General features: G+C 47.4%; 1 protein-coding gene and 2 pseudogenes across 3 annotated transcripts in view; 2 read left to right on the top strand and 1 right to left on the bottom strand.

Annotated features, from left to right (window-relative positions):
• Window positions 1-27,372, bottom strand: part of CRYL1 (crystallin lambda 1) — a 107,932-nt gene that overhangs the window by 30,484 nt on the left and 50,076 nt on the right. For all 3 annotated transcript variants that reach the window (XM_016191000.2, XM_016190998.2, XM_060194750.1), the window contains exon 4: window positions 4,782-4,943. In XM_016191000.2, coding sequence (XP_016046486.1) covers window positions 4,782-4,943 — 162 coding nt within the window. The remainder of the gene's footprint in view (window positions 1-4,781; window positions 4,944-27,372) is intronic.
• Window positions 8,774-9,228, top strand: LOC103119218 (large ribosomal subunit protein eL29-like; annotated as a pseudogene).
• LOC103119219 (nuclear transport factor 2-like) lies at window positions 20,459-21,293 on the top strand (annotated as a pseudogene).

Genomic DNA, 27,372 nt, shown 5'->3' with positions numbered 1-27,372 from the left:
CACACACTCAAAGTGTGTGCGCTACCATTGAACTACCTCCCTTGTCCACAAAGCGTCCAGTTAAACTGACATCCTCAGAAAAGGGAAAGAAGCTGGACTCTCAAGAATGGGGTCTCAAGTTTAATGAGCATGGCATGTGTCAGAGTGACATTCTGTTTCTCGCTCTCTCCGTCTCTCATTAGTCAATTCGTTAATAAAATAAGAAAGAACAAGGGGCATACCTGGTGCAGGTGACTTACATTTCACTGGAAAGTGAGGGTACTAGATTGAGTGTTTTCTTGGCATTGAGAACTGTATGAGCACAAGAGACAGAAGGAGAGGCAGCCTAGCCTCTGCCTCTGCCACAGCCTGGAGCTCTGGCTGGGTTCTTCAGAGTCATCCTACACCTTAGATTAACTTATCTAAGTTGCATTGCTTTTGACTTAAAATATTGTAGGTACAGGAGGTGGCTCCTCAGTGGAGCATGTGCCTGGCCACCTATTAGAACCTGGGTTGGAGGAAGTCGGGCTGTAGCACAGCGAGTTAAGCGCAGGTGGCGCAAAACACAAGGACCAGCATAAGGATCCCTGTTCGAGCCCCGGCTCCCCACCTGCAGGGGAGTCACTTCACAGGCGGTGAAGCAGGTCTGCAGGTGTCTGTCTTTCTCTCCTCCTCTCTGTCTTCCCCTCCTCTCTCCATTTCTCTCTGTCCTATCCAACAACGATGACAACAACAATAATAACTACAACAATAAAACAACAAGGGCAACAAAAGGGAATAAATAAAATTAAAAAATTAAAAAAAAAAAAGAACCTGGGTTGGAGCCCGATACCACATGTCAGCACCATGGACTGTACTGGGGTATGGATGGGACTCCATGGATGGTGGAGCAGTGCTGTGGTATCTTTCCTCTCTCAGCACCATGGCCAGCACCAGGGGGGGAGCTCTATGGATGGTAGAGCAGGGCTGTGGTGTCTCTTGTCTGTGGTCTCTCTTCCCTCTTCCTTTCTCTTATTTTATTTTACTTCCCACCAGAGCTATTGCTGGGGCTCAATACCTACATGACTCCACCACTCCCAGTGACTTTTCTTTCCTTTTCTTTCCTCTAGATAGAGGGTAAAAGGCAGAGAGAAACAGAGAGGGAGACAGAGAGAGGGAAGGAGAAGGAGAGAGACCACAGCACTGTTCCACTTCTCAAGAAGCATCCCCTCTGCAGACATTTCCATGTGGTAGGCTGAGTCTCAAACCCAGTATTCACACACAGTAATGTGTGCACACTACTGGGTGAGCCACCTGCTGGCCAGCCCCACCCTTAAATAAAAACTATGGAGATACTGGGCCAGGGAGACTGCCTAGTAGATACTGAACGTAACATGTATGAGACCCTGAGTTCATGCCTCAGAACTTCATTAGCATACAAATGCATAAAAGTAATGAGAAGTTAAGTTTTAAGACCAGGTCTGGACTGGATGGCCCTGTACTCTATATCTTTGAGTCAGCAAATCAAGGGGGCAGGACTGACAGGGCAGGAGGGAAAGGAATGCCATTGTTTAACAGGCATTTTCCAGTGAAGTCACAGAGCTGGGTGTGGCTATAGAGAGAGTTAGGTGTGGTCACACCCATTGGGTAGTTTATAATGGAGAGGACATGGTCAAAAGAATGAGACAGTTCAACCAGTAGAGCACACATCTTCCTGTGCTTTATAGGCCCTGGGTCCACACCGGAGCACCACAGATGGCACCAGTGGACTTGATGGGAGAAGAGTGTTGTAGTATCTCTCTCTCTTCTCTCAGCAACATGGACAGCACCAAGGGAGGCCCCATGGATAGTGGAGCAGGGCTGTGGTATCTCTCTATCTCTCTCTCTTTCTCTCTCTCTTTGTATGTCTGTCTCTTTCAAGGAAATAGAGTGGAAAAACAAAATCCATACAGGCCATTTGGTAGCACTGTTCAGGTGCTCAGCCCTGGGTTCAATACCCAGTGCCACATAATGAAAGGCTTATCAAAAAACTTGAAGATCTCTTCTGAACAATGACAGTTGGTTTTTTGGTTTTTGGGTTTTTTTTTCCCCACCTAGGCAGAAAAATAACTGGCTAGAAACTGCAAGCAGTCAGGCAACAATACCCATTTAGTAGATAGTCATATTTCTAAGACTCCTATTAGGCTCTACCAGGTAAGTCACCACCTGACCCCTCTCCTGTGTCCTAGGAGTTACCAGACTGTATCATTGTTCTCCTCACTTCCCATCAGACTTGAGTCTGAGGAAAACCAGAGCAAGGCTATGGACACTGAGCCAGCCCTCCCTCTCCTCAACAAAGGACAGCTCACCTCCCCTTTAAATGGCTCATGCTCAGAACGGCCCCTGCTTTCAACTCCAGGACTCACCCACTGGGAACTCTGCCCTCCCACCCTACAACCCTGTCCATTTCCGTGAAGAGCCCACATGACTCTCCAGGAGGATGTCTCTGCCCAGAGCCCCGGCAGGCCCAGGCTTTCAGAGAAACTCTTAATTCTCCAGAGTCCATGCTTGCCCACCCTCCAACACCTCCTGCTACTCCCCAAAGTGGATTTCAGCAAAGCTATCAGCTCCAGTCAGTGCTGGACAAAGACGGTTGGCCTCAGATACAGTGCAGGCTCACCCTGGCCTGGGGACTAAAGACTCACTCTCATGCTAAGTCCCCTGCCTCAGGGCTACTTCAGGACTCTCTCTGAACCTGGGTGTGTGCTCCCTGTGGCTCAGCTCCAGCAGGCTAGCCTGCCATTCCCTGTACCCTGAGTTGAGTCAGCACCCCACCCTGGGTGCCCCAAGTCACAGTTACATCAGCACCACAGGGCCCTCCAAGGGCTCCTGCAGTCTGCTCTCTGACTTGGTCCTCACACCTGGACTCGAATCTTGATAGATATAGAGGTGAGATAGAGACAGAGATAGAGATATATTCTACATATAGACAGAGAATAGACTAGTTAGCATGCCAACTTAGAACACACTATCTAACACACCTCACACTACTCTCCCAGTGAGTCTGCTCCATTTATTACCATGATGTGAGGGCTAGCAAAACAGCTCACCTGGATAGCGCACTGTTTTACCATGTGTGTGACGTATTGAAGAAAGCCTTGTGCTATGGTTTCACTCTTTACCTCCGTCTCTTTCTATCTGAAAAAGTCATCCTAGAGCAGTGAAGCCCCAATGAGTTAATTGTCAAAATGATTAATGCTAATAACAGTAATCACCCTGGTGGGTGGAAGGGAAGGGTGTGGGAAAAAAGAGCTGTAATGTCAAACCTATTGAGCCAGAATCTTGTGAGGGCACCTGGAATCTGCATTTTAACAAACCCACCCACCTCTGAACTGTGCTCAGCAAACACGGTCCATTCAACTCATCTACAAAGTCCTACTCCATATATACATTTTAACATTTCAGTTAAAACTAAGAAATACTTATTTCTTTATGAGAAAAAAAGAAAGGAGAAAGAGAGAACCAGAGCATCACATGAACATGTGATGGTGTGGATCATGCTCAGGACCTCTTGCTAGAGGCTCCAAGGTTTTCTCCATTGTACCACCTCCTAGGCCATTGTGTAGACATTCTTCTGAATGCAGTGCTACTTGGTGGTGGAATCATTCACTGAGTAGTCTCTCTCCTTAGTTAGTCAGGAGGGCATGAGTGGGAAAGGCTACGAGTATTGGTCATTCTAGATTTCTGTGCACCAGTTGCACATACATGAGCCAAGGAACTCTGAGGTGAAAGATTTTTGGATGGTCCTGGGAGGTAGACGTGGATAAGGCATTAGACTCTTAAGCATAAAGTCCCAAGATTGATCCCTGGCATTGCATTGCCAGAGTGGATGGTCTCTCTTATTGACAAAGAAACCCTTTAAAAAATGGGTGGGGTGGGAGAGATGGCATAATGGTTACACAAATAGACTCTCATGCCTGAGGCTCTCCAATCCCAGGTTCAGTCTCCCACACCACAGTCAGCTAGAGGTGAGCAGTGCTCTGGTGGAAATACTAAATACATACATAAATAAATAAATAGTTGTTCTAGAATGTCTGATATGGAGGTGGTTCAGTGGGCAGAGCACAGGATGTGTATGTGTGAGGTTTCAGTTTGATGTCCAGCAGCCCATATATAGAAGTGCTACTCTAGTCTCTGTGTGTCTGTCTATCATTAAATAAATAAAATTTTTTAAAAAATCAAATGGGAAGGGCCAGGTGGTGGCGCACCAAGTTGAGTGCACATATCACAGTGTGCAAGGATCCAGGTTTGAGCCCCGGTCCTCTCCTACAGGGGGAAAGTTTCATGAGTGGTGAAGCAGTGTTGCAGGTGTCTCTCTGTTTCTCTCCCTCTCTATCACCCCCTTCCCTCTCAATTTCTGGCTGTCTCTACCCAATAAATAAATTAAGATTAAAAAAATCAAATGGGTGCAGACAGGTGGCTCACTTGGTAGTCCGGGTTTGAGAGTTTCCAAGTTGTGGAGAAATTCTGTAGGTGTCTCTCTTGCTCTTTCCCTCTCTATCTCTCTGTCTCAAGGAAAAATAAATGACCCACTAAGGGCAGAGGAGCTGTGAGGCCCCTAGCCCCAGTGCCAATGCTGGTAGCCAAATTTAGTCAGTACAATAAAAACTGGTTTGGTGCAATTCTGAAAACAGACTAGATGCCAGTGGGTCACAAGTTTGCATGGGCAATGGAGGTGACACAGCAAAAGGGCAGGTGGAAATGACAGCTTGGTGGCTGCAGAGCCTTGCTGCCAACCAGCAGGGGGAGCTCCGTGGAGGGGGTGGGATTCAGGGGACACTTACCGGGTGCGCCACGAGACACTGCTGCACGTGGGCCAGCCCAGTGAACAGCTTAGAGGGCAGCAGGCAGGAGCTGGAGCTGCTGAGCACCACGCTGTCATCCACCAACCCATCCAGCTGGGCAAACAGCTTCTGCTTCAGCTCCAGGTTCTCAGGGACGCACTCCTGAAAAACACATGCCTACACTTTACTGCTTCCATCCCCATACCTGGCCTGGCAGACAGCTGCCCAATGTCTCTCACCTCTCCCGTTATTTTTCTTTCTTTTATTTTTACTCTCTTATTTCACAGACCAGAGAGAAATTGAGAGGGAATGGGGAGAGAAAGTAGGGGGAGACAGACACCCGCTGCACTGTTTCACTGCTCGTGAAGCTTCCTCCCTACAGGTGGGGACCAAGGGCTTGAACATGGATCCTTGTGTATGGTCACATGTGTGCACTCAGCTGGGTGTTCCCCCACTTGACCCTTCGTTTCTCTTTTCTTTTCTCTTTTCTGTTCCACCAGGGTTATCACTGGTGGAGTTGTGCACTACCTGCACAATTCCACCAACCCTGATGGCCTTCCCTTTTTTCTTTTTTTTTTCCCCTGCAATAGAAAAATAGAGGAAGAGGAGAGAGACCTGCAGTCCTGCTCCACTATCTGTAAAGCTTCCCCACTGCAGGTGAGGGCTGGGGGCTTGAACAAAGGTCCTCAAACATGGTAACATGTGCTCAACTGGGGGGGACACCACTGGACCCCAAAGGGAAATCTTATCCTCCAAAATGCATAAACATGCTCCATCCATGAATACTCCAAAGGTTTCTGGGAAACCCACTTCTTACTATAAACCCTTTTGAAAGAGAGCTTTGTGTCGAAAACTCTAAAAGGACTGAGACTGGGGAGGTGAGGGCACAGGAAAGGAAAGGAGATGAGGACTGAATGCTGCTGATAACCAGGCTGAAAAGAGAGCCACTAGCACAGTCAGAGTGAGCCACCTCCCCAGGGCTCAGGGGTGTACCCTCACCCAGGGAGTGAGTCAGGGTGGGTGGAAGATCGAAGGAGAGGGTGTCAGGGGGAGGACGCTGAGCCACCTCAGCTCAGTGGTGATGGAGAAACTGCTGAAAAGGCCAGCAAAGCCCCCCTCCTTGTGCCATCAGGCAGGTCACTCCAGAGATCACTCATGGAGGGAGGGAGCAAAGCAAGGGAGAGAGAGAGAGAGAGAGAGAGAGAGAGAGAGAGAGAGAGACACCTGCAGCCTGCTCCACTGTCTGTGAAGCTTCCTTCTGCCAGTAGGTGGGGCCGGGGACTTGAACCTGGGTCCCTGAGTATGTGATGTTGGTGCAACACCAACTGGCCCCTTTATTTGTTTGTTTTAGAGAGAGAGGCAGAGAGAGAAACCACAGCACTGAAGCTACTTCTAACACAGTGGGGGCTGGACTTGAACCAGCTTTTATTTTTATAAAAAATTAATAATAGTGAATATACACAGGGTTTTGGAAGGTTGATTGAAAACAAAGAGCCATGTCTGCACTGCTCTGAGAGAGAGTCACTTAAGAACTGTGAAGCCCTTTGTACGAGCTGCCTTATCAGGACGGGAGTGAGTTAGAGGACCTGCCGGCCCCATCAGTGCACGGAGTGTCCCTGGCCCAGCTCTGTCTGCAGGTGAGCAAGCAGGGTTGAGTTTAAGTGGAGCCAGGCACCAAGCCAGAGGCCCAGAAAAGGCTGCAGGTGGTGTTGGAGGGAACACAGGCATCCCCCTGAATGGCCTCCTTGTGCACCTGCCGGCCGGCTGACTCCTGGAACTCTAGCCTTTCTGCAGATCGGCTGATTATCCGGGAGGCAGGGAAACTTGAACTTGAGCACACAGAAACCCAAACCTCAGAGCTGATGGAAGGGGCTCAGGGTCGGTGTGTCTATGGAAGCTTTGCTGCCACTGCTGCTGTTTTTGTTTCTTTCATTTTTTTATTTTAAAGTATTTATTTATTCCCTTTTGTTGCCCTTGTTGTTTTATTGTTGTAGTTATTGTTGTTACTGATGTCGTCATTGTTGGATAGGACAGAGAGAAATGTAGAGAAGAGGGGAAGACAGAGAGCAGGAGAGAAAGACAGACACCTGCAGACCTGCTTCACTGCCTGTGAAGCAACTCCCCTGCAGGTGGGGAGCCGGGGGCTCGAAACGGGATCCTTATGCCAGTCCTTTCACTTTGCGCCATGTGCGCTTAACCCACTGCGCTACCGCCCGACTCCTGCTGTTTTTGTTTCTTAATGTTTTAATTATTTGTTCTTTAATGAGTGGTACAGAGAAAGATACAGAGAGTGACAGAACAGAGAAAGCACTGCTTAGTTCTGATTTAGGGTGGTACTGGGGATTGAACCTGGGGCCTAGGAGCCTCAGGCATGAGAGTCTTTTGTAGAACTATTATGCTGTCTCTCCTGCCTCCATTGCTGCTTTTTTTCATAGGAATCTGTGTTCAAAGGTGGAAAGGGGGGGCAGAGCTGCAATGACCCATCCATGCCAAGCCTTAAGTTTACATCTTTGCTCTTTATAGAGGAGCTGAATACCCTAGTGGAAAAGAGGAGTCTGATCACTATTCACTGGGGCTTCGTGTCACCGTGCTGTCAGGTTGGGGTTCAAATCCACTGCCAGCACATGGGAAGATAGTGCCTGCATGGGGAACCATCCTGAAGAGAGAAGAATTCTTGAATTTCAAGCCACCTGCAGTCACCTTGGCAGAGCCAGGCCAAATTATCCCACAGACCAGACACACCAGACCTCACACATACTTCCCTCTCGCCCCGCCAGTCTTAATGTACCCCCCGACTAGTCAAGTACCCCTAACTTTTCACCCTTGCTGATTTCTTTTAAACCAGAGAACTGCTCAGCTCTGGCTTGTGGTGCCAGGGATCAAATGCTCACTGATTTTTTTTAAGTCAATCACTTATAAGTTTTAGTGTCTTATTTGGGGGCAATGGTGACAGTGACAGAAAGCCTGCTCAATCACAACAACTCACGAGCTGGATACTCCAGGGGGACGGAGGACTAGACCCTCACTCACAGCCAAATCCACACCTCACACAAACACACACAGTCCAAGACACAGTTACAAGGACACACACCATTGTGTTTCTGTTTTGCTTTCTTGTTACACTGGGACCTCAAAGGGTTTGGCATAGCTCCAGGCGCACACATATGCACTCTCTCTTCTTCCCTTTTCCTTTCAGTCACAGATAGGAACAGAAAAAGCAAGAGGTAAAGGAGAGAGAAAAACAGAGAAAGACATCTCAGCCTGGCTCCACCACCTGTGAAGCTTCCCCACTACAGGTGGTTGGAGACTCGAACCTGAAACCTATATGCCAGAGGGATTCTCTGCTACTCTCTCTCACATACATAAATAAATAAATAAATAAATCTTGAAACATTCAAATCATTAGTTTAGAATTGGGTTCAACTGGGCCAGTGAATTTCCTCACCTGAATAGTGCACTGCTTTGCCATGTGTGTGACCCAGCTTTGAGCCCCCACTGCATTGTAGGAACTTTCATTGCTATAGTTTTAGACTCTCTCGTTCACTCTGAGAAAATAGTATCGTGTTTTCAAAGGGAATAGTACCACCAAGCCAATATCAATCTGTACCGTGATACTCTCTCCATGAAAAAAATTAGTCATACCATTTGCATCCCAAAGTGAAAGAATTTATAAACACAAAGGCCAGAACATTGCTCATCCAGTAAAAAGCACATATCGCCATGCACAAGAAGCCAGATTCAAGGTCCCAGTCCCCACCTGCAGTGGGAAGCTTCACATGTGGTGAAGCAGTGCTGCAGGTACCTCTCCTTCTCTCTGTTTCACTTCCCTTCTTAATTTCTCTATAACAAAAAGAAAAAATGACCACCTGGAGCAGTGGAATCATAGGCATCAAGTCTCAGCAATAACCCTGGTGGCAAAAAAAGGTAAAATAAAATAAAAGTTTTAAGTGCTGCTGTCGTATGCTTTACTGGTATAAGAAACCCGGTTTGACTTCCGGTTCCAGAGCTTGGAGCAGGCTGTAGCCTTCAGTGCAGACATGGCCAAGTCCAAGAACCACACCATGCACAACCAGTCCCAGAAATGGCACAGAAATGGCATCAAGAAACCTTGATTGCAAAGATACGAATCTCTGAAGGGGTGGACCCCAAGTTCCTGAGGAACATGCAATTTGCCAAGAAATACAATAAGAAGGGTCTGAAGAAGATGCAGGCCACTAATACCAAAGCCATGAGCACATAGGTCGAGGTTGTGAAGGCCCTGGCAAAGCCCAAGCAGGCCAAGACCAACATCCCAAAGGGCAGCAGCCGCAAGCTCAAGCAACTGGCCTTCATCGCCCGCCCCAGGCTTGAGAAACATGTTTGCGCCTACATGGCCAGGGGTTTCAGGTGAAAAGACAAGGCTCAGGCTCAGGCTCAGGCTCAGGCTCAGGCTCAGGCGCAGGCTCAGGCTCAGGCCAAGGCCAAGGCAAGGCCCAGGCTCCAACCGCAGCTCCAGCCATTCCGGCTACTCCAGCTCCAGCTCCAGCTCCAGCTCCAGCTCCAGCTCCAGCCCCAGCCCCAGCTCCAGCTCCAGCTGCCAAAGGCGCCCAGGCCCCAAAGATGCACAGAGGGCAGTGTGAGGACAGTGTGGCTGGTGTCCTTCTGTGCTGTTTGTTTGTACAATAAACTTGAGACACACAAACACACACACACAAAAAAAAAGAATCCCGGTTCGAGCCCCCCAGCTTCCACTTGCAGCGGGGTCACTTCACAAGCGGTGAAGTAGGTCTGCGGGTGTCTATCTTCTCTCTCTATCTTCCCCTCATCTCTCAATTTCTCTCTGTCTAATCCAAAAGCAACAACAGCAATGGCAACAATAACAGTAATGACAACAACAAGGGCAACAAAATGGGAAAAATGGCCTCCAGGAGCAGCAGATTATAGTATAGGCACTGGGCCCCAGCAATAACCCTGGAGGCAAAATATATTTTTTCCTAAGATTTATCTACTTATTAATGGGAGAGAAAGAGGTAGCACCAGAGAGAAGCAGAGCATCACTATGGCATATGCGAGACTAGGAATTGAACCCAGGACCTCATGCTTATGAGTCCAACACCTTATCTACTGCAGCCCCTTCAGGCAGCTCACACATAACCCTGTGGCCTAGGAAACATTCAGAAAGCCACCAAGCAGTGGCTCTTTTTCAGGCACCAGGGAACAAGCCTGGCTACCCCGAGGGCCTTAAATATGAGCTGTCCCACACAAAAGATCTGAGGGTCCTAGGCAGCACCAGTCAAGAGGAGCAGGGCTGTGAGCATGGTCCTATATGTACCATTACCACTGTTGGTCTGCTTCTAATTCTGCTTCTAAGACCCCTTCTGTTTTGATCATCACATTAGGTTCGCTTGCATTGCTTAATGCTGTGGTCTATTTACATAATCACTGCTTTACCTGAGACCTGCCCTGCCTACAGGGCATTGGTTTAATCCCCCACTGGTTAGATGCAAACATGATACTTCAGAGCACATGCTCTTTTTCCTTCTCCCCACCCCCTATCCTATGTACTTCCTCTTCTGACCTGACACTTCCGCCTCAGGAGATATAAAGGACAGGATTTTCTAATGAATAGTTTAGATAGATTGCACTGCATTCCCGCTCAATAAAGATTGAACTGCGTTCCCAGCTCAGCCATGAGTCCCTGGTTGTCTGCCTCCCGCTTGAGAAGCTAGCCCAGCAAGCACCACAGAGAGCTCAGGCCAGAATCCCTGGATTTACTTCCCATTTTCAAAAGGCACATTTAGAAAGACAGCCACAGTGCCAGGGAGATAGTATAATGGTTAAAATGACTTTCATACCTGAGGATCTAAGGTCCAAAGTTCAGTCCCCAGCACCACCATAAACCAGAGCTGAGCAGTGCTCTGGTCCCTCTGCATGTATGTATCTCTCTCATGAAATTGATAACTTTAAAAAAAAAACTTTATTTTAATGGAGAAAAAAATAGAAAGATAACTACTACAGGCATTGGTTTGTGACACTGGTCGTTTGTGTGCCTGTGTACTGAAGCCCAATCTTTGGCCTACTCAGCTCACCAGTTTCCCCCAGCTAGTACCACAACAGCTGTGTTTGTTTTTTTATATTTATTTATTCATTCCCTTATGTTGCCCTTGTTTTTTATTGTTGTAGTTATTGTTGTTGATATTGATCTCGTTGTTGGATAGGACAGAGAGAAATGGAGAGAGGAGGGGAAGACAGAGGGGGAGAGAAAGAGATACCTGCAGACCTGCTTCACTGCCTGTGAAGCAACTCCCCTGCAGGTGGGGAAGTTGTGTGTTTTTTAAATTTATTTATTTATTTATTCTCTTTTGTTTCCCTTGTTGTTTTATTATTATGGTTATTTTTGTTAGATAGGAGAGAGAGAAATGGAGAGAGGAGGAGAAGACGGAGAAGGGGAGAGAAAGACAGACACCTACAGACCTGCTTCACCGCTTGTGACGTGACTCCCCTGCAAGTGGGGAGCTGGGGGCTCACACTGGGATCCTTCCGCAGGTCCTGGAAGTTGTGTTTTTTTAAAAGAGAAACAACCCTAAAGAGACAAGTGGCTGGGCAAATTCATGCCACCCAGGTTTTTATTTGTTTTTTTTGTTTTGTTTTGTTTTGCTTTTTGCCACCAGGGTTATTTCTGAGACTCAGTGCTTGCACAGCTCCATCACTCCTGGTGGCCATTTTCTCCTTTTCTCTAGATAGAGGGTGAGAGGCTGAGAGACCAAGAAAGAGAGGAGAGAGACCCCTTATCTGTGCCATCACTCATAAAGTTACCGCCCTGCAGGTGTTTCCATGTGGTGGCTTATGACTCAAACCTCGGTATCCAAGCATGACCATGAGTGCACTCTACCAGCTACCAGATTTTTTTAAGTTAAGAAAGAGGGTGTATGCGCCAACAAGAACTCCTATAAAACTGATGGAGCCAGCTTCATTATTCTGCCACCAGGTTCCAGATGCTGCCATGATGCCAACTGGACTACCCTGGGCAGATGACCCCACCAATGTGCCCTGGAGCCCCATCTCCCCAGAGGCCTGCCCCACTAGAGAGAGAGAGAGAGAGATGGGCTGGGAGTATGGAACAACCTATCAACACCCATGTTTAACAGGGAAGCAATTACAGAAGGCAGACCTTCCACCTTCTATACCCCACAGTGAGCCTGGGTCCATACTCCAAGAAGGATAAAGAATAGGAAAGCTTTCAAAGGAGGGGATGGGATACAGAGTTCTGGTGGTGGGAGCTGTCTGGAACTGAATCCCTCTTATCCTATGGTCTTGTCAATCTTTCCATTTTATTAATAAAAAATTAAATAGGAGCAAAAAAATTGTGCAGGCATGAAGCACCAGGGAAACACTAGTGATAAAAAAAAGTTTACTTATTTAATAGTCTCAAAATTGGTGTGTATTTTATATAGAGAATGTAGGCGGTCTCTTTAATGATGTGGCACCAGGGAATGAATCCTAGGCCTCACACACATGTGATACTAGCACTGAGGTGCCCCCCTGCCTGCCCAATTTTTTCATTCTTTATTTGTTAGAGAGGTAGTGACTGAGTTGACAGGGAGGGAGTTAGAAAGGGAGGGAGAGAGAGAGAGAAAGAGAGAGAGAGAGAGAAAATATAGCACTACTATACCATCTATAGAGCTCTCCATGGTGCTGAGAAAGAAGTGACCCCATACTACACATCATACTAAGATTTGAATCCAGGGCACACACTCCACTGCATAAATCACCTCCTGGCCCAGAATAAACTTTAAAATATATATTTTTTAATTTATTTATCTGATAGATACAGAGAAAAATCGAAAGTTAAGGGGGAGATAGAGAGAGAGAGACACCTGCAACACTGCTTCACCACTTGCAAAACTTTCCCTCTGCAGGTAGGGGCTGGGGACTTGGATCCAGATCCTTGTGCATTGTAACATAATAGCTCAACCAGAGAGCTTTATTCAACTTTATTTTTTAAATGGTGGTACCAACTACCACAATTTCTTTGCACCCAGAACTGAAGTGAATGACAACACTGTAGACATCAGACTGGCTGGGTCCTGCCCTCAAGAAGCTCAAACCTGAGCAGAGACTCAAACTAATAGACAAACTACCACAACAGAGTGTGCGTTGTCCCACAGCAAGATGACATAAATGGTTCTGGAGTGAGAAACAACCCTACAGACGTTCCTGAGAGCTGAGAGCAGAGAAGCAGAGAATATAGAAAGGTCTTAAATGGGAGTACTGATCAGAATCATTATTTAGAAAGACTCTAAATTCATTTGATTTTTTTAAACCAGAGCACTGCTCAGCTTTAGCTGATGGTGGTGCTGGGCAATAAGCCTGGGACCTCAGAGCCTCAAGCAGGAGAGTCCTTTGCAGAACCACTCTGCTGTCTTCCCAACCCTAGAATCCAAAACACCAAAAGAAATCCAAAGGCAAACACTGACCCAGAATTCGTCTAAGAGGCAGGATCAGAAGTTGGCTATGGGGAATCCAACACTAGTGGTCAGGAGGGGAACAGGAGGTGGCCCCCAAGCTCCTGGCTGGAAGACAGTGGGCACATGATAATGCAAGAGAAGCACAGGCACCTCAGTGCCCAGTGACCACCCTGCAGGGTGAGTCCTCAGACAGTGAAAGTTATGGCCCAATTCAAAAGGGTGAAGGGCTACAGCAATGCCTGAAGGAAAGTACTGGAACCCAGCCAGGCTTCTGAATGAGACAGCAGTATTCTCCCTGATCTGCCATGAGGAAAGCATTCTTGATTGCCTTCTCAGCTCTGGGTGCCACGACATGCCAGCAGAAGCCACTGCCCAGCTGGCATTTAAGGGAATAGCTGAGTAGGCGGTGCTCACTGGGCCTACTCCCCAGAGCCACTGAACCCTCATCTTTCACCGTGAGGTGAGTCGGGGTGGGGCCTGGCAAGCCACTTCATGCTGCTGACTCCATGGGAGGAAGCTGCTGAGTTCACGCCTTCCGGAAGCAGCAGACATGAGCTGTCTCTTCCCTAATGTTTGTAGGAAACATCTGTCCAAGGTTTCATCATCATAACTGCAACCACAATTGTCTAGATTAAATTTAAATTAAAAAGGACATCAAAGGGACCAGGCAGTAGCTCACCTGGTAGAGCACACACATCTCGATGTGAAAGGACCTGGTGTCAAGCCCCCGGTCCCTACCTGCAGGAGGGGGTAAGCTTTACAAGCAGTGTAACAGTGCTGTGATGACATCTCTCTGTCTCTGTCTCTCACCCTCTATGACAAAGAAATAAATTGAGGCTGGGAGACATAGCATGATGGCTATGCAAAAAGCCAAGCATGGAATCCCAGCAATAACTCTGATGGCAGGGCACAAACAGGTGGTGGTGCATCCAGTTAAGTGCACACATCACAGTGCACAAGGACCCAGGTTCAAGTTCCCAGTCCTCACCTGCAGGGGGAAAGCTTCAAAAGTAGTAGAGAAACACTTCAGATATCTCTCTCTCTCTCTCTCTCTCTCTCTCTCTCTCCCTCTTTATTTTTTTATATTTTTATTACTTATTTTCCCTTTTGTTGCCCTTGTTGTTTTGTTGTTGTTATTGTTGTTGACGATGTCGTTGATATTGGATAGGACAGAGAGAAATCGAGAGAGGAGGGGAAGACAGAGAGGGGGAGAGAAAGATAGACACCTGCTTCACCCCTGTGAAGCGACTTTCCCTGCAGGTGGGGAGCCAGGGGCTTGAACCAGGATCCTTATGCCGGTCCTTGTGCTTTGCACCACATGCGCTTAACTCTCCCTCTTTATATGCCCCTTCCCTCTCATTTTCTCTCTGCGTCTATCGAATAAAGAAATAATCCTTTTTTTTAAAACCCTGGTGAAGAAAAAAAAGTGAAGTAGTCAGCATTTACTGACTACTTCGAACAGACCCTGGTGTGTGGCAGAATCACTTCACATATCTTCCCATTTAATCCCCAGGAAGCTCACCAATTTCTCCCTCCGCATGTTATGTGTGAGAAACCTGTTTCCCCTGAGGATTTGTCAAGCTGCTGGAACTCAAGGGACGAGAGTGTTTCCAGCTCAGGACTGCCCTGCAAGTCCAAAGAACACACCCTGCTTCCCAGTACGAAGACTGACAGGCAGAGGCAGCTCTGGGCCCGCACCTGTGGCCTTGGGGCAGTGTCCTGCAACTCTGTGACTGGCAGCAGCTCTTTGCATATTTGCCTGAGAGTAAATACATCTTCCAACATGCCAGCTGTGGTCTGACTTGGTCCTTTGGATCTGACTCACAGTGAGTGCTTTCATCTAGTGAGGACTCCTCACTTTGCTTGAGGCTCCATTTCATAGTTAGGAGCACTTATCAATTTCTTTCACTCGTTGGTTTTTATGATGGGGGGAGAGGGGCCACTGGAGTCTCAAGCAAGTGTGATTTCACTGTTACTGGACTGACTTCTTCATCCCTTTTAGCTCCAGTATGCATAGGGAAGGAAGACAAAGAAGAGAAAGAGAGGCAGCACAGCACCAGAGCTTTCCCTGCTGCCATAGTACCTTCCATGTGGTACCAGGGCTTGAACCTGGGTCGTGCACTTTGGCAAGTCCTACACCCTAGCAAGTGAGTTAGCATCCAGTCCCTGTAACTTTCAAGAATATCAAAGTGTTCCTTCAGGGCCAAAAAAAAAAATTGTCTTTTACCAAGACAGCCAGCGTATCTCGTTGTGCTTTTTCAGTGCTTTTTTGATTAGAAAGTACCTTGATGGGAATCCATTCACTGAAGGAAAAAGTGAGAAGGCCTGGGGAATAGTTCAGCTGGATAGTGCACTGCTTTGCCATGTGTACAACCCAGGTTCAAGCCCAGCCCTCACTGCACAGGAGGAAGCTTCAGAGCTGTGCCATCTCTCTCCCTCTGTCTCTGTCTCTGTCTGTATTTGCTGGGAAATTGTGCCGATGCAGTCACATCTGCCATGTAGTCCCCTCAGGCTACTGCTAGTTCCCCCGAGAGTTGGGAAATTCTCGGAGTGCCTGTTCAGCCATGTTGTGCCCTCAGGGCATTGTCTATATCCCCGCGATATTTGGAGTGCTTTGGTTACTCCTCCCCTCTCCCATTCTCACAAGAGTTATTATCCTATCCTGGAGTGCTATGGTTACTCCTCCCCCTTCCCATTCTCGCGAAAGCTACTCCTATAAAAGCCCTTCTTCTTCCGCACCTCGCTCTCTTGCCAGTGCTTCACTCCAGTGTTCAGACGCAGGAAAGGTTACTGCGTGAGGCGGCCATTTTCGCTACCTCCACGTGGCCCAACCTGCCTCTCTAGCACCCAACTCTGAGGTGCCATCGCAAATAAAGATTTGTGTTTCCTCTTCGCTCTGGACCCCCCCTCTCTCTTCTCCACGGCCCGTGCACAACAACATGTATTATTATCTCTCTGACTCTACCAAAAAATAAAGTTAAAGGGCCTATAGAATAGCTCACCTGGATAGTGTGCTGCTTTGCCATACACACAAACCGGGTCAAGCCAAACCCCTACTGCACTGAAGGAAGCTTCAGTACTGTTAGCTCTCTCTCTTCTCTCTCTCTCTCTCTCTCTCTCTCTCTTCTCTCTCTCTCTCTCTCGCCAAGTGCATTGAAAACAAAAAAAGAATTACAACATCTTGCTTGTGTCTGATCTACTCTTGTGTTCAGAAAAGACAAGCCAAACAGGCATATGGGCTGAGGGACAGGTTGATGTCTGGGGTGCTCCCTGACAGACACTCGAAGTTGGGCACCAGCCACACAGCTGAAGGGGGTGCTTGCATGCTAAGTCCTGCCGGCACTCATTCCCTAAATCATTTCCTAAAACACACCCAGGAGTGACCTGGTGAGGCCAGAGCAACACAGTCCATAGCAGTCAGAGCCAGGGTGCCAGCAGAAGGCTGCCCAAGAGCCCCGGGAACCTGCACACTGCTCCCCACTCCCATTGTCCTGGCACTGGGGAGAGGCTGGGGGAGGGGAGCTGGGTTGGGCCCCCGCCCTCCTTGTCCTTGAATGCCAGAGAAATAAACACTAAGCTGTCCATGCCGTGGGGAGGAGCACAGAACTGACACAGAAGGTCCTTCCAGGGCTGGAGTTGGGCCCAAGGTGCCCATCTCCCACCCCACCCCCAGAGCTGAGGAGGGAGAGGAGAGAGCCTGACCCCCTCACTGTGACTCTGGTTTCCAGGAGGGTGCAGCCATAGCCACCCCACTCAGTAGGATTATCCTGTGCATCCTTGTCCTTGAGCACCTGGCATGAACCTACAGAAGTGATGGCACACCTTCTCAGGGGCAACCTTCCAGATGCGCATCAGATGCTGCCGCAGGGAGGGGCTTTGATGGGGCTTTGGGAGCACACAACGGAAGGGAAATGATCAGGGTTCTCAGCAGTGGTCAATCTGTGTCAGCTGGCTTCCCAAAGGATACCTGAGCCAAGCAAGGCAGGCCACATCCATTTTTGTTTTTATTTTTCATTAATCTATTGATCTTAACTTCCTAAAATTTATTGTTTTTTTGAGGACCTACTGGGGGTTATACTGTTATGTGGAGAACTGAGAAATGTTATGCATATACAAACTATTAGATTTACTGTCGAATGTAGAACATTAATAAAAAAATTTACTGTCTTTTATTTATAGTGGTGAGAGGCAGAGAAGGAGAGACACCTGCAGCACTGCTCCACCACTCATGAAGCTCCCCCGCCCCACCCCGCCCTGCCTCCCAGTGGTGCGGAATAGGAGTTTGAACCCAGGTCCTTGTGCATGGGAATATGTGTGCTCTACCAGGTACACCACTGCTTGGCCCCTCTAAATTAAATACAAAAACAAAATATTCTGCACCCAAATTCTAAAAATGATTGGCATGAATCAGTTCTAGAGAGATAAAGAACTGTGTTTAAAAAGTCAAATGGGGGCTGGGTGGTGGTGCACCCAGTTGAACACAAACCACAGTACTCAAGGGTTCAAGCCCCCAGTCCCTACCTGCAAGTGTTTCCCTCCCTCTCTCCCTCTCAATCCCCACCTCCCCTCCCAATTTCTGTGTATCAAATAAAAAGAAAAAAAAAATGGCCACCAGGAGCAGTAGATTCAGGTGCAGGCAACAAACTCCAGCAATAACCCTGGAGGCAATACAAATTAAATAAAGAAGCAAACTTTACAACAGGATAAGGAGGGAAGAGGTAAAGAAACTCAAATACTCAACTCTCAAGTAATTATTGAGGAAATAGAAATTAAAACAGTGCAGCCCCTGTGGAAAACAGTATTAAACAAATAAAAACGGAACTTACGTTATGATCCAGCAATATCATGCTTAAGCACTTATCTAAAGGACATGAAAACAATAATTTAAAGGGACACATGCAACCCTATGTTCATAGCTCCTTTACTCACAATAGCCAAAGAGTGGAAGTAGCCTAAATGCCCATCAATAGATTACTGGCTAATGAAGTTATGGGCTGTACACTCTGTGGAATCCTACTCTGAAATTAAATATCACAAGACGATATTGTATCCTTTGAGACAAAAATGGGTGGAACTGGAGATGATTTTGCTTCGTGTAATTTGGGTAATTCAAATACAGGCTCAACAGGCCTTGGAAAGCACAGATTAACTGTAATCTGAGAGCGGGTGGATCTGCAGACAAAACAACCAGTGCCATACACCCAGGCCTCTAGCAAGAGCTTAACAAGACCAGGAAGCCTATGGAAGTGCAAGTCTGTGGCAGAAAGTGAGGGATGGTGATAAGGGCCAGCCTGTGCCCAGTCCATTCCCGGCCAATGTCAAGATGGCCACTGCCCTCCTGGCCCCTCAGTCAAGCAGGACAGTACTCAGGCCTCCTCAGGAAATGGAACACAGGCCCCAGAGAGTTGACCTGATCTTGGCCAAGCCATTCCCTGTTCCTATAGCAGGTCAGGCTGGTACAGCTTAGCCCATACCAGCAAGGCGAGAGACCTGGTCCACCAGGACAGGAAGGGCCACTCTTACCACTGAGGCCATGGACTGAGGCCACAGGGCAATGAAGAAGGTGGCAGAAAGTGGAGACCAGAGCACCTAAGGGGACACATGGTTCACTATGCACAGAGCCTTGGGTTCAAATCCTGGTGCCACATGGGAATATCATAGATGGCACTTTGTGGAGCTCCATGGATGGTGGATTAGTGCTGTGGTGCCTCTCTCTCTCTCTCCAAGGAAGGAAGGAAGGAAGAGGAACTGGGGAGACAGCATAGTGATTATACAAAGCTACTTTCTGCCCTTCTCCAGCTCTCTAGCACTATTTCCAACTCTGACACCATCTCCCAGACCATACTTTTAGTCCACCTGCATGTTAGTTATCAGGCTTAGGCAAAAATTACTAAAGTCATCAGCCCCTTAGAACATACCTAAAATAGATTTCATAGCTTCTTCCCACATGAAGACCCATATTCTATTTCTACCTCTGGGTTCCTGTTTACTGAACAATTCATTTTATACCTTACTGCCTTTCAGCCACTAAGTTGCAAATGCTACCATGATGCTATCCTGACCTCCTTGGGCAGATGACCTCACCAGTGTGTCCCAGAATCTCCTCTCCAGAGCCCTGACCTACTAGGGAAAGATGGAAAGAGGCTAGGCGTATGGATAGACCTATCAATGTCCATGTCCAGAGGAAAATCAATTACAAAAGCCAGACCTTCCACCTTCTGTACCCCATAAAGAATTTTGGTCCAAACTTCCAGAGACACATAAAGAATAGGGAAGTTTCCAATAGAGGGATGAGACACAGAACTCTGGTGGTGGGAACTGTGTGGAATTCTACCCCTGTTATCTTACAAACTTGTTAATCATTACTAAATATTAATAAAATATTTTTAAAAACAGTGATCTGGCTAAAAATAATAATAAAGTAAAGGAGAGGAAGAAAGAAAGAAAAGAAAGGAAGGAGGGAGGGAGGGAGGGATATTATAACAGGGTGACCACTCAGCAGTGTTGTGTGGGATGAGGACTAGATTCTTACCCCACACTGCACAGAGGAAAAAAAGAGAGAGACACATGGGGGGTTGGGGAGAGTGACACAAAAGGCAGAATGGACCTAAGGGCAGGCACCCTGCACATCTCTCATCACAGATACTAAAGACTGAATTCAGGACCCAATATATCTCACCTGGTAGAGTATGTTTTCCCTGCCATACACAAGCCTCTACCCCCTTCAGCTTAAACCCTGGCACCACATTCGAGCTCTGCAGTTCCTGGGAAAGTCTCACAGATGCTGAAGCAGTGCTATGATGCTTCTTCCTCTTTCTCTGTCTCTAATTTTTTTAATGAAAAAAAAAAAAAAAGGCCCAAGGGGGCAGCTGAATAGCACATGTGCAAGGTCCAGAGTCTTACTTTCCTACACAGCAGGGTCTTTTCTCTTAAATATCCATTCCAGGAATGGAAAGACACTGGGCCCATTGTCTCTAAGATCAGCAGTGACCAGCAGCCTGTGGACACCTGTCCCAGGAGGCCCTCTGAAGCCAGGAAGGAGTGAGAACAGCAGGGAGGTTACCCCAGGCCTGGGCCAGGCTCATGAGGGCTAGAGGGGAGGCACGTGGGTGGGTATACCTGCTTCTGAGGGGCACAGCTCCCAGGCAGGGAGCAAGACCCAGAGATCCAGGACTTCACTCTCTCTCTCTCTCTGGAGACAGAAAAGATGGGCGCAGCAGACCACGCTGGGTTGCCACCGCCGCCGTCACCACCACAGAGCCTGCCCCTCGGGTCTCAACAAGGCTGGGTGACACTCCAGAATGGGAGACAAGCCAATTTGGGAGCAGATTGGATGCAGCTTCATTCAACATTACTACCAGTTATTTGATAATGACAGGACCCAACTAGGCGCAATTTATATTGACGCATCATGCCTTACATGGGAAGGACAGCAATTCAGGGAAAAGCTGCCATTGCGGAAAAGTTGTCGAGCCTTCTGTTCCAGAAAATCCAACACAGCATCACTGTGCAGGATCACCAACCCACGCCAGATAGCTGCATAATCAGCATGGTTGTCGGCTAGCTGAAGGCTGATGAAGATCCCATCATGGGGTTCCACCAGATGTTCCTATTAAAGAACATCAACGATGCTTGGGTTTGCACCAATGATACGTTCAGGCTTGCCCTGCACAACTTCGGCTGGCTTATCAGGCAGGCACTCATGCTGTTTCCTCCTCCCTCCAGTTCCTGATAATATTCACACTCCTCCAAATGCTCCAAATATCATACACAAATAAGCAGAGCCATGGTGGGAGTGGGTGCAGTGCACTGCTGCCACTGAGGTGTTGTGCATGATGTTTGGATGCTAGACTAGTTGCATCTGACAGGAGAAGTTTGTGTTGTACCAGCGCATACCTTGGAAAGACTTAAGTAATGCAAAAGGTTGTCTTTTTTTTTTTAATCTACTGACAAGTTGCTCTAGTAACCCAAAAAAGTGAAGGAGAAAGCAGCTGCCTCACCACCCAGATATTGATTTGTTCAGATGTTTCAATGCCTCAGGATACAATAAAACCACAAAAAATTTCTTAACAAAAAAAAAAAAAAAAAAAGAAAGAAAGAAAGAAAAAAAAGATGGGTATGTGGAATGACAGCATTTATTTATCATTTTTAAGGTATTTGGTTATTCATTTCATTTTAACCAAAGCACTGTTCAGTTCTGGCTTATGGTGCTGCTGGGGATTGAACCTGGGACCTCGAAGCCGCAAGTATGAGAGTTGGCTATGTAAACAGCTCTGTTGTTTCCCCTTGCCCTAGAGTGGTTGCATTTAAACACACAACTTCAAAACTTCTTTCCTTTACATTTGGGGGGCAAGGAGGAAATCATCATATGTACAGCTGGGAAAATAAACAAGATACTATGTAAAAATAATGGGTTTTTTTGTTTGTTTGTTTTGTCTTATTTTGTTTTGTTTTGTATCTGTGGTCCTCACAGAGCTTTACTGCTCTGGGCCAACTTTTTTTTTTTTTTTTTTGCCACTGCTCCTGGTGGCCATTTTTTCCTTTTTTATTTGTCAGAACGGAAAGAAATTGAGAGGGGATGGAGACAGAGGAGAAGAGAAAAACAGACAACTACAGACCTGCTTCACCACTCACGAAGCATTACTCCTGCAAGTAGGGAGCATGGGCCAGAACCCAGGTCCTTGTGCATGGTGATATTGCACTTAATGTGTCTCTCCTCTCTGACTCTATCTCTCACCCACTATCAACATATGGTGCATGAGTTCCCAGCTCTTCACCTCAAAGGAAGGGGATCTCTGACTTCTGGGGAAAGGGGAAAGCAGACAAGCAGTAGAAGAGTCTGCAGTCAGATAGCAGTTGAAGTACACAGCTCTGAACTGCCTCCAAACCACCCCCACATCCTGCACAGCACAGCAGGCAGTGTCACTGGAGGCCTGACTCTCCTGGCAGTGCTCAGGCCTTGCAGTGGAGCAGTTCTCACTTGGCACAGCGCAAGTTCAACACTGGCTCTGGCTGGCTGCAACCTCCTGGTGCCTGCCTGCTCCCCCCCCCCCTACCGCCCCCAGTGCTCTCTGAGGTAGCCTAGCCCACAGCTAGGAATGAGTTACACTGGAAACACAGCCAGGATTTGCTGGAAGCCAGCTCAACCTACAGGTGAGGACATGCATGACCCTTGAACTGCTGGCTGTTGTTAGTAACACTCCCCCTACACCAAGGGTTTCAAAAGAGAGCTTGAGGGGAGTGGACCAGAGGGAAGCCTGGGAAGGAATAAAGTGCTCCTACTCCCAGAAACTGGGGACCACCACCACCCCACCCACCCACACCCAGGTCCTGCACAGGCGATAGCCCTCACTGATTAAGCTTTTGCCTCAGCTTTCCCCAAACTCCTTCCTCCCAGTCAAGGGAAAGGGGCTCTGACTTTGGGGTTCAGTGTGTGTTTCCCAGAGAGGACACAAGTTCCCTGTTTGGAGTGGGGGGTGGGAGTGAACAGCTTGGAACTTCTGGTCGACCCCAGCTGAGCCCTCTGCCATCAGCCATGGACCCACCCCTCTTCCTCTCTGAAGGGTTTCTGATGCTGTTAAGTCACAGGAAACAGCCAAGAACCTCTGGACAGGGAACAGGAGACAGGAGACAGTCCTACACCCGCCTCCCTCCTTCTGAGATCTGAATTTGTCCAACTTCTTTTTTTTTTTTTTTTTGCCTCCAGGGTTATTGCTGGGGCTCTGTGCCTGCATCACGAATCCACTGCTCTTGGAGGCTATTTTTTCCCTTTTGTTGCTTTTATTGTTTTATCATTGTTGTGGTTATTATTGTTGTTGTTAGATAGGACAGAGAGAAATAGAGAGAGGAGAGGAGACAGAGGGGGGGGAGAAAGATAGACACCTTACAGACTTGCTTCACCACTTGTAAAGCGACTCCTCTGCAGGTGGGGAGCCAGGGGCTCAAACCAGGATCCTTATGCTGGTCCTTGTGCTTTGTGCCATGTACGCTTAACCCGCTGCACTACTGCCTGACCCTCATTATCCAGCTTCTAAGCAGAGCAAGGAAACATGAAGGGCCCGCAGGACAGGCCTGTGTGACAGAGGGAAAATCCAGTGATAACCCCAAGAGAGTCTGTGGGTCCCTGCTGTCCCCATTCTGGCCCCAGTGTGAAAGAGCCTTTGGATGCTTCCTGGGCACCCACTGCTCCACTGAAGATTGACTTTCAAATGCAAGTCAGCAGAACCAGCAGCTCCCAGCAGAGCAGAGCCCTGTGCCAGGAACCCGAGGTCGCTCAGAAGAGCAAACAAACAAGGCCCACAGCCTCAGCCCTCCCTCCACCTGGGGTCCTCAGGACTCGTCCCAGGGAGGGGCTCCTTATTTTCATTCCCATTCCAGTCCCTTGTGCCCTTTATAATGAGCTTCTTTATTTTATTTTTTGTCGTTAGAGAGAGGCAGGGAGGGAGAGAAAGGGGAAGGGAGAGAGGAAAGAAGAGAGACAGACAGGCAGACAGATGGACAGACCATAGCACTGAAGCTTCCTTCAATGAGGTAGGGGGCCAGGCTTGAACCTGGGTCATGCACATGGCAAAGCAATGCACTATCCAAGTGAGCTGCTTCACCAGCCCCTATTAGCTTCTTTAAAAGGTAGGACAGGGAGTCGGGCAGTAGTGCAGCAGGTTAAACGCAGGTGGCACAAAGCGCAAGGACCGGCATAAGGATCCCAGTTCAAGCCCCCGGCTCCCCACCTGCAGGGAGGTTGCTTCACAAGCAGTGAAGAAGGTGTCTATCTTTCTCTCCCCCTCTCTGAATTCCCCTCCTCTCTCTATTTCTCTCTGTCCTATCCAATAACAATGACATCAATAACAACAACAATAAAAAAAAACAAGGGCAACAAAAGGGAATAAATAAATATTTTTTTAAATCTTTAAAAAAAAAAGTAGGACAGGTGTTCCACTCTGCACTGCACCTGCAATCTCAAGGCCTTGAAAAACTACCCACTAGCAAAAGTAAAAAGAGGATGCATGGGGTGGGGGGTGGGGAGAAATGTTAGGGGAAGATTACCAGAGGGCTCTGATCTCCAATTCCATCAAGACCCAGAGAGAGAAGAGGGAAAAAGGAAATATAGTCAGAAGTAGTAATAGGTATGGTGTGACCTAGAAAGGAAGAGAAAGCAGGACCATAGAAAATAACAGGCACATATTACAGGTAGTTATAGAAATAATAGTCAACCCATATCTGTGATCTTGGGAGAACTACTGCAGTTTCCAGTGGAGGGGATGGGGACACAGAACTCTGGTGGTGGTAATGGTGTGGAATTATACTCCTGTTATCTCATAATTTTGTAAATTAATATTAAATCACTAATAAAATTAAAAACAGAAAACATCTAAAGTGTAGTAATTAATTCAGGCATTGATCAGACTTCTAAAGCATGAGTGACAATTAAGTTTCTGTCTCCAAGTGGGCAAATCTAGGTACCTAAGCCTCTCTCTTAATAGGATGATATTAAGAAGCTGACAAGTAGGGGGGCAGGTGGTAGCTCACCAGGTTAAGCGCACATAGTGTGAAGCGCTAGGAATGGCACAAGAATCCCAGTTGAGCTCCTGGCTTCCCACCTGCAGGGAGGTCACTTCACAATCAGTGAATCAGATCTGCAGTTGTCTATCTTTCTTCCCCTCCTTTCTCAATTTCTCTTTGTCCTATCCAACAACAATAGCAACAACAACAACAACAACAATAACAACAGCAACAGGGGGGGGGGATGGCCACCAGGAGCATTGGATTTGTGATGCAGGCACCAAGCACCAGCATAATCCTTTAGGAAAAAAAAAAAGTAGAAGTTGACAAGTAATATACAGAGCCACTTAGCAATGTGTTTTCAAAAGGTTTTACTCTTATATATATTCTTTATCAATGAGAAAGGAGGAGAGAGAAAAAGAACCAGACATCACTCTCGTGCATGTGCTGCTGGGGGTTGAACTCAGGACCTTACGCTTGAAAGTCTAATGCTTTATCCACTGCACCGCCTCCCGGACCACAAAGGTTTTACTCTTCTTTCTTTTTTTGTCACCAGAGTTATCATTGTCGCCCTGTGCCTGCATGACTCCACAACTCCCAGTGGCCATTTTATTCTTTTTAGGGAGTTAGTAGAGAAGGAGACAGAACAAGGACAGATACCACGGCCTGGCACTGCTCAGGAAGCTTAGCCCCTGCAGGTGCTCCCATGGGGCAACTGAGTCTTAAATCCAAGTCTACCCACATGGGAATCAGTGCACACTAGTAGTAAGCCACCTCTTAGACCCTCAGTAATTCCATTTTTAATGGAGTTTCCCTTAAAAGGGTAACTAAAGATACGGAGTCATGATACACAGGGGTAATCAACCACATTCTATCTGTAATAGGCTTACTATGCTTTAATTTTTTATTTTAGATAGAGAAGGAAAGAGAGAGATACCAACCATAACACGGAAGCTAGGGCTGGGCTGGAGCAGCCATGTACTAAAAGTGACGATGTGATCATTGCTTTCCATCAGACAGGGAGTCCCCATGGGGAAAGTGGGGAACTTCCATGTGTAAGGCCCTGGGTTTGAGCCCCAGCACTTCAGTGCCAGATAAAGTGGGGCTATGGTTAATCTGTCTCACTCTATCTCTCTCATGACATAAACAGGTTTTTGGGACTAGAGAGGCAGCTCCGCTGGAGAGTGCAGGCCTTCCCACTCCAGTACCACATGAGAGCACCACAGACACCACCAGGAATGACCCATGGATGGTGGATCAATGCTTTGGTGTCTCCTTTCACTCTGTCTCTAAGAACTGGGAAGTCACTCAGTGGTATCACTTAGGCACCAAGTCCTGGATCTATTCCCTGGGACCACCTTGGGGGGGGGGGAGAAAAAAAAACAAGACCATTACGGATGGATCTGGGGTGGTTATACTTAGCAAAACAAGAGGTGAAAGACAACTACCCAATGGTTTCATCAGATGTAGAAGCTAGAAAAATGATACACATGAACCTGCAGAAAAAAAAATCAAGTCAACAAACTATCCCTAAGACTTTGAGAACTCTGGTGGTTATGGTTGGGAGGGTGGGGGCACAGAAGGGCTGCAGTGGTGAGGGCTGTGTGGAACTGCACCTTGTGATCTTAGAAACCTGTAGACCACTGCTAATCACAAATTTTAAAATTGCTTTAAAAAAATTGCTTCTGATTTTTTCCACTTGACATCTGATTGAGATCAGTGGAATCTACCAGCCCAAGTGCATGTGCAGAGAAAGCAAGAACACGGAAGAGTGGCACAAACAATGGATTCACTTAGAGCCCTAGAAAGAGAGGCCCTTTACTATCCAGATCTAGTTCTTTTGTTATAAAAATCCTTACAGGGGGAGTCGGGCTGTAGCACAGTGGGTTATGCGCAGGTGGCGCTAAGCTCAAGGACCGGCATCAGGATCCCGGTTCGAGCCCCCGGCTCCCCACCTGCAGGCAGGTCACTTCACAGGCGGTGAAGCAGGTCTGCAGGTGTCTGTCTTTCTCTCCCCCTCTCTGTCTTCCCCTCCTCTCTCCATTTCTCTCTGTCCTATCCAACAACAATGACATCAATAATAACTACAACAATAAAACAACAAGGGCAACAAAAGGGAATAAATTAATAAAATTTAAAAATTAAAAAAAAAAAATCCTTACAGGGTGGCATCAGAAAGATGTCCCAGTCCTCATTTGCCCACAGAGATGAGAACAAAAATAAGTGACCCAAAAAGCCTTTCCTAGAACACAGAAATTGGTCAAGAGGTCACGGTAGCCCAAGCAAGCACAAAATCAAGAAGAAGCATCTGTGACAGTTCTTCCCCCAAACAGAACTGCACACAATCAGGAGGACACAGATAAACCATCCCTTGGAAAGGAAAGAGAAGGGGGAATGCACAACCAACAGTCCAGTTTTTCAGGGACTAGCTTCTGTCTTACCTGACCCAGAGCACTGATGAGGAGCAGGCATACCTGAGACAACCATAAATAAAAGTGAGTTCAGAATCAGTACGTAACTCATCAGGTAGGACATGTGCCTCGCCATGTGTGCAATCCAAATCCAAGCCCTAGCGCCACATGGTAGTGTTGTTGGACTGGGGGAAGTTCTGGAATTACGGTATCTCTCCCTTTCTCTGTCTCTAT

This window comes from Erinaceus europaeus, chromosome 7 (genome assembly GCF_950295315.1).
Source record: "Erinaceus europaeus chromosome 7, mEriEur2.1, whole genome shotgun sequence".
In the NCBI taxonomy this organism is placed as follows: Eukaryota; Metazoa; Chordata; class Mammalia; order Eulipotyphla; family Erinaceidae; genus Erinaceus; species Erinaceus europaeus.
The sequence above is the reverse complement of the archived record's forward strand: the minus strand, read 5'-3'. Positions and strand labels throughout refer to the sequence as shown.